This window comes from Pristis pectinata, chromosome 12 (genome assembly GCF_009764475.1).
Source record: "Pristis pectinata isolate sPriPec2 chromosome 12, sPriPec2.1.pri, whole genome shotgun sequence".
Classification (NCBI taxonomy): Eukaryota; Metazoa; Chordata; class Chondrichthyes; order Rhinopristiformes; family Pristidae; genus Pristis; species Pristis pectinata.
Window position 1 is genome coordinate 876,072 of NC_067416.1, and position 7,802 is coordinate 883,873.

Sequence of the window (7,802 nt, forward strand, 5' to 3'; positions counted from 1 at the left end):
TTGTGCATGTGCCTATTCACAGAATCCCATCCCCACTGCTGAGGGGAATAGGTCCTTCCTGTTTACCTGTTCTCCTATAATTTTATACATCCCAATTAAATCTCCCCCCAGCCTCCTATGTTCTCAAGAAGACAACCCAGGCTTGTTGTTCTCTGCCCCGGACTACAAACCTCCGGCCCTGGTAATGCTGCATTATCCTTCCTGTTGTTCAGGGACGAGAACTCTGCACAGACGTCTGGCTGCCACACAGTCACTGCTTCGTACAGTTCTAGTTATCCTCAAACTACTGCAGATGCTGGAAACTGGAAACCTGAACCAATACCAAATGGAAATACTCAGCAACTAGCTCCTTTCATGCAAGTGGTGAATCATTGCTATGGTTTGTTGTTCCTGGTTGCCCCACCATTTGACACAGTGTAGGTGTGGATGTCCCCTGGAACAGACAAGTTCGACTCACTATCACCAAACCCCTTTCAAAGCTGCAGAGAGTTGGAGACATCAGGCTCCAGCATCAAGGTGACCAGAGTGAGCCAGAGACCACTGGCCAAGTACCAGTGTTGGAACAGAAGGGGCACTGCTGCCTGCATTTTGTTCCAGGATACTCCCTACTATCCACAAGGCTTTCATTTAGTTGTGGTTGACTTTAACAGGTGTGTGGTAAATAAAAGTCCAAGTCATTAATAAACAGTAAGAGTCCCAGCTCCAATCCCTGTGATTCACCACTAGTCACAGGCTACTGATCACAAAAGCAATCCTACGCCATCACCCTCTGCCTCCTGTTACTAAGCCAACTTGCCCTGGATGTCATGCACTCAACCTTTTGGACTAGCCTACCATGTTGGATCTTGTCAAAAGCCTTGCCGAAGTCCATGCAGACTACATCAACTGCACTGCCCTCAACAGTACATCTTGCTTCGAAAACTCTATAAAATTACTCAGACAGAATTTTCCACCAACAAAGCCATGTTGACTGTCCTTTCTTTCCAAGTGTACATTAATAGTCCTTCAATTTTTATGTGAGATAACGTGCTGTAAAGAAACAGGAATCACATCTTTCATAAGTCACACTTGCCTTGGAGGTGAGGAAATGAGCCTGAAAGTGCCAAACAATTTTGTGGGTTGTGAATTTGGATGTAATAACATGGACTCATTTAATCAGTGGTTACCAGTAACTAGATCTGTGTCCTTTGAAGTTCAGGAGAATGGGATGAGGGTGAAATTGTACTGGGGTTGGGTAGGAAAAAGTAGCAGAGAATTGACAGCTGTAGCGATGAGTCCCCAAGGACAGTGTAGGCTGTGGCCCGGTACAACACGAATACCCAGGCAGATGAGTAGACCATTTCCCCTCTACCATTGTTAGCAAAACCCTTACCACATCTCATCCATTTCCCATACCTCTGCTTTCACTCCTTCTCCTCCAGGACAGAACAAGGATAGAGTTCCCCTGGCCTTCACCTTCCACCCACCATCCTCTGCATTCAACAGTCCATTCTCCCACCAGGCACATCTTCCCCTCTCTTCCCCTTTCAGCATTTTGCAGGGACCATTCCCTTCGCCACTCTCTGACCCACTCTTCTGTTCACCTTCTAATGGCACAACCGCAGGTGAGGCAATACTTGTCCTTTCACTGCTTCCCTTCCTGCTATCCAGGAACCCAAACCGTCTTTCCAGGGTGAAACAGGGATTTACTTGCATTCCTTCCAATCCAGTGCACTGCATTCGGTGTTAACAATGTGGCCTCTACATTGAATTGAGTTGGTTTGTTATTGTCACTTGTACCGAGGTACAGTGAAAAACTTGTCTTGCATACCGTTCATACAGATCAATTCATTACACAGTGCATTGAGGTAGTACAGGGTAAAACAATACAGAATGCAGAGTAAAGTGTTGCAGTCACAGAGAAAGAGCAGTGCAGGCAGACAATGAGGTGCAAGGTCATAACTTGGTAGATTGTGAGGTCAAGAGTCCATTTTATTGTACTAGGGAACTATTCAATTGTCTTACAACAGCAAGATAGAAGCTGCCCTTGAGCCTTGGAGAAGCACAATGCAGATAGTGTGACCACATTGCAGAGCACCTGTGTTCAGTCCATTGGGGCAATCCTGAGCTTCTCACTGCCTGTCACTTTAATTTTCCATCACTCCCACCCTGACCAGTCTGTCACAGTGAGGCCCGACACAAGAAACAGCATCTCATTTTTTGACTGGGCACGTTGCAGCCTTCTGCACTCAATATTGAATTCTACAACTTCGGGGAACCTGATTTCTGTCTGTGTTGGTTGTCCGTCTGTGATAGTGGTTTAGCTTGTTTGTTTTTTAATTCCTCTGGATATGGAGGATTTGTCCAGCCTGACCTGCCGGGCATGTCTTCCTTCTCCTTCTGTCTATGTTCTCACTCTTTAACTGCTCCCATTCACTCACTGGCCAGATAACATTTACACCTTATCCTCGTGGTCACCCCGGTTTTACTCTATCAGAGCCAGCCCCTCCCCCACCCTTCCTTAACGAGCTTCTTTTGTTTCCTTCCCAATTCTGGGTTAACCTGAAACGTTAACTCTGTTTCTCTTGCTTCAGGTGCAGCCTGACCTGCTGAGTGTTTCCAGCATTTTCTGATATTGTTTTCAGTTTCCAGCATCTGCAGTTTTATTTTGATTTTCACTGCATCTCCTGGTATCTCTGCTGGGTCACTGCCCCCATGGTCTTCCCAGCCTTCCCTCCACAGCTCTGTCCCTTCCACATTGCTTCCATCTCACCAGCACTCTGCTCAGTATCTTCTGTCATTGTATCTGCATTAATCTATTAATAGAAAGACCATTGCAATCAACAAGCAAAGTTTTTACTCTCTATGTTAGTGAAAGAAGGGTGTTTGGGAGGAAAGTGGGTCTGGGAGTCGGGCAGTGGTGATGTTGTGAATGAGAATGAGGCACTGACAGGGATGTTGAATCGTCACTGTTTGTGACACACTCGAGCAAAAGTTTGGGGCTGGCAGTGTGGGGAGCTGTTGGGTGCTCGGGCTCGTGACACACAGTACATGGATTTCTCTACATAGGGTGCCGTGAATTAGAGCCACTAATTGAAAACAAAGCTTCAAAGTGCTGCTTGCACTCTGTGTGCTGAGTCCAGTGGGAGCTGCCGAGGAGTCCTGGCCACCTGATGTAGAGCATTATCAATCATTTTACATTCAGCAGAAGATGGACAGTTGGGTCAGGAATAGCAGACTGCATCAGTGACACCTCCTGTGTCAGTATTGAACCATTCTAGGACCTATCTGGGTGCCAGTCACAAATGGAGAGTTGTCAGTTCCCGTCAGTGGCCCTGGTACCTGTGTCTGCTGAGGTTTGTTGGGTGAGTTTATCTCCCTCTCCCTCGTCCACCCACACTCACTTACTCGTGTACCCCACATATACATTGAGCGGTGTTTGGAGCGGAGCAAGTGCCTTTACAGGAACTGTACCCACAGGAAAGGTTAGTTAGAATTGAGAAATTTTTAATACATATCAGACTAACACAAGTTTAACCAGTTGACATTAGCAACATGTGATAGGAAGCCACGCTCAATCTCATTATCCTTGCTCTTAGGAAGTTGCCTTGCAGGATTATCCGGCACTGGCTGCGAAAATGTTTGGATTTTCAATGCCAGCTGTTGACTTAGTTTCCAGCTCCTGGCAGCCCTAGTCCTGGAGATGGTTCCAGTGGATATAGACCCAAGCAACAACTTCTACTAGTGTCCCCAGAGTGGCCTGGAGCCTCCCTTTGCCCAGCTAACTTCACTGACAAATCTCTCCAGCCTACATGTCTGGATTTCAGCCACTTTGGGCATGATATCTCTAATACGCGTTTATTGAATTCCAATGGAATGTGCACATTCATCACTTTCATCATCTTTTGATGATCGTTTAAATAACAATTCTTCCCTCAGCTCCCATTTCACTTTAACATTCTGTTTTTACTAAAATACTCAAAATACTTTTGATTTAAATATCTTTCTCTTCCTCCTCTTGTATTTCCTTATCCTGATTTTAGTCTCTTCTTCCTTTGTCACATTATTCTTGAGTTATTTTACATTTGTCTTTAGTTCTCATCAGCCTTCTTCAATTTGTCTCTGATCTCTTTGTTTACCTCTGGCATTCTGACTCTGAGTAGCTTTGTTTTGAATCGAATATAGTTATTGCCCATCAGTAAAAGCCTGCAGTCCTGGGAATCAGTTCTTTGCTCACCCCTCTCATCTATTTAACACATGCCCTTTGTCAGTTACAGTGGCACTTTCCTGTGGCCACGACTCTCCAGGTCTTCCTCGCAGTGAGCTCATCAAGCTGATCTATTTCACTACTTCCCAGCTGATCCACAGTGTCTTCCTCTGGCCAGCACTGTTGCTGCTCTGAGTTTTTCTTCACTCTTTAAATAAGGGTTGATCCTTGGACTCATTAGTAGCGGTGGAGTCAGGGGTTTGCGGGCTGCAGGGTTACAGATTGTGCTGGTGTGTCTTTTTGCTGCGAAGGGTCCACAACTCATCACGGATGCCCAGTTCTGAGCCCATCTCATATAGCACAGTGATAGTCAGCATCTCCTTCCCTTCTGCACCATCTTCCTGCCCTCTGGTTTCACCTCACACTTGTGCCCTCAGCATTGTTAAACTGATCTCGTTACCATGGGTAAATTAGGCGCAGGAGCCAGTAGCTGGAATGGGTTAGGGTTGTGTGGTCTGGATGCTAACACCATGGGAGATATTGCACCTTGCCTGGCATAAGAATAGCACATCCCACTGTGCCTGCTCTGATCTGCTCTGCACTTCATCCATTGGCACAAGGGGACTGTCCCTGGGAACGTTGCCCTTTACCTGAGGAGTGTGTCATGGCGAGACAGGCTGTGAGAGATACTGAGTGAGGAAGGTTGCTGTGGGTCCCCCCAGTTGATAGAGGGCATGGCTCTGTTGGACAAGCCAGATGACCACTGCTGGTTGTTGTGTGGGGAGAAAGGGTGATGGGTGCTGATAAAGACGCCTCCCTTTGCTCTGTTTCAGGATGGACTACTTATCCTGCACTATGGACTTGTGCGTTCCCAGAAGTGAGGCTGGGCGCCCCAGTGCTGTCCAACAGCAGTGGTGCACCATTCCTCAAGACACCGTTTACGACCACCAGGTGTAATAGGGTGGTTTCAGTGACTGGAAGTTGTGTTCGGTTTGTGTCCAGAATTTGGAGATCGGCGCTCTGGGATTGTGGCCCCGGTATCAGTACGGGGATCCGGAGATTGACCCTGAATGAATTTGGAATGTGGCGATTGGCTCCAGGCTGAATCGGTGGATTGGCTACAGATGGATCTGCGGATGGGAAGTGGCTGGCTGGCAGTGAGTTGGGCGGTCACTGATGCAGCATCTGTAACACTGCACTCTGTGAGGACCCGGTCCCTACCTGTTCCTGCCCTGTCACAGGTTTACAGCCGTCTCCGACCATCCTGTCAAGCTTGTGTTACATCGTAAGTAAAAATGATCGTGGTGACACCTACCCACACTGAGTTAGCTTTAACAGCACATTGCACCTCCACACCCTGGGCCTGACCACTGACTGGACAAGTGGGTGTCACTCTCTGGGACTGACCACTGACCGACAGGTGGGTGTCACTCCCTGGGACTGACCACTGACCAACAGGTGGGTGTCACTCCCTGGGCCTGATCACTGACTGGACAGGTAGATGTCACTCCCTGGGCCTGACCACTGACTGGACAGGTCGGTGTCACTCCCTGGGCCTGACCACTGACTGGACAGGTCGGTGTCACTCCCTGGGCCTGCCCAGTGGTGGGATGGGGGGGCATAATGGTTGTTCACTGTGGCAGGTGTCAATACTCAATATTTGCCTTTGTACAGGATGTTTTGCTTTTTTCTCCTTAAATGTTCAGCAGACTTTTTAAAATATTTTTCTCCAGTTTGTAAAATTCTTTGCTGATATAATAAAATTTGGGATGAATTAGTTTACTATACAAAATTTGAAGGTTATTTTATTCTGAAGAAATGTTAGAAGTGGGGAAACCTTCTCCCACGCACTGTCCCATCACACACTCCTGGGAAAGGGATGGCTCTGGTCGGGATAAAGCTCCCTCTGCACTGTCCCATGAGCCACCCCTGGAGACATTCTGTACAAGGATGCAGTTCTGGACCCAGTGCTGCATACGGTGTTGTGCAGTGGGTACCCTCTGCAACTGGGTCCACAGACGGTGATTGACAGACTCAAGTTCACCCGGTGATCAGTGAGGCTGGGACAATAGAGATTTCATCTCTGAAAAGGTGAAAGCAGATTTGAGTGGCTGGGCTGCCTTTAAATCTGGGTGCAGTCATTTATTGTGTGAGAGGGGCTAGGGGTAATCGCTCTGCTCTTTGTTCCGAGTATTCACATTGAGAGCCAACTCCAATACTGCTGAAACAGAACAGTTTTGACCAAAGCCCTGAGGGACCTGTGAGACCCATTTAAAGTTTATATTTAGCTCGAGATTAAATTGAATGAAACAGTCACAGACAGCTGAAGATTTCTGGGGCACCAAACAACAGATTCTTATTGCAGATCGACCCAGAGTCAATTCCCAGCATTCTAGGGTTGCCTTTTATTGATGGTGAATGGATTTGGCAGCCTGACCTTCTGGTTGTATGGAGAGAGCTATAAACAGAGCAGTGGCGAGATAAACGTCCACCTCTGTCAATGCTGCTGTCTGTAACACGCTCCAGGAGATATCCCGAGACAGACTTTCATCAGCTGGCGTGCAAAATCCAGAATCTCTCATTCCACATCACTGCTCCTTCTGCCCAGCTCTGCACGAGGTCAGAAGGTGAGAGGATATTTTAAATCACTTGGTTATGGCAAGGCCAGCATGCATTACCCATCCCTAAGTGCTGGTGAAGTTGAGTATTTGGTCACTGGTGTCCTCAGGACTCTAATGCTGGGGACTGGACGATGGTGGTCAGACTCTCACTGTTGGAGATGGTCATTGCCTGGCACTGGTGTGGTGTGAATGTTACCTCCCACTGGGCCAGAGTGTCCTGCTGGGGATGTTGGAGGTGGCCTGGAGTGTCCTGCTGGGAATGTTGGTGCTGGGCTGGATACTGTACTGATAAGCAGTTACATTGCAACCTTATTCACAGACACGAGTTCAGATGCCACTAAGGCAGGTGTAGAATTTAAAGTCTGTTAAAAATCTAGAATAAAATTACCAGATTGATGTTAACCTTCCTGCTTGTTTTTATATTCATTCAAGGGATGTGGGCTTTGCAGGCTGAGCCAGCATTTAATTGCCCATCCCTAGTTGCCCTTGAGAAGGTAGTGATGAACTGCCTTCTTGAACCGCTGCAGTCCCTGAAGTGTGGGTATACCCACAATGCTGTTAGGGAGGGTGATCCAGGATTTTGACCCAACGATGGTGATGGAATGGTGATATATTACCAAGTCTGGAAGCTATATGACTTGGAGGGCAACTTCCAGGTGGTGTTCCCACATTTTTGCTGCCCTTGCCCTTCTAGCTGTAGAGGTCATAGGTTTAGAAGGTGGTGTTTAGGGAGCCTTGGCGAGTTGCTGCAGTGCATCCTGTTGGTGGTACAAACTACTGCTACTGCGTGCCAGTGGTGAAGTAAATGATTGGTTGTGGATGGGGTGCCTGTCAAGCAAGCTGCTATGTCCTGTATGGTGTTGAGCTTCTTGAGTGGTGTTGAAGCTGCGCTCGTCTGGACAAGTGGAGAGTATTCCATCACGCTCCTGACTTGAGCCTAGATGATGGCAGAGAGGCTTTGGGGAATTAGGTGAGTTACTCACCACAGGATTCCT

At 47.6% G+C, this 7,802-nt stretch overlaps 1 protein-coding gene across 1 annotated transcript in view; it reads left to right on the forward strand.

Annotated features, from left to right (window-relative positions):
• The window catches only part of LOC127576856 (polycomb group RING finger protein 6-like), a 49,702-nt gene extending 43,724 nt beyond the window's left edge, over window positions 1-5,978 (forward strand). The window contains exon 11 of the mRNA XM_052027660.1: window positions 5,020-5,978. Coding sequence (XP_051883620.1) covers window positions 5,020-5,067 — 48 coding nt within the window. The 3' untranslated portion in view covers window positions 5,068-5,978. The remainder of the gene's footprint in view (window positions 1-5,019) is intronic.
• Window positions 5,979-7,802: the final 1,824 nt, after the last annotated feature.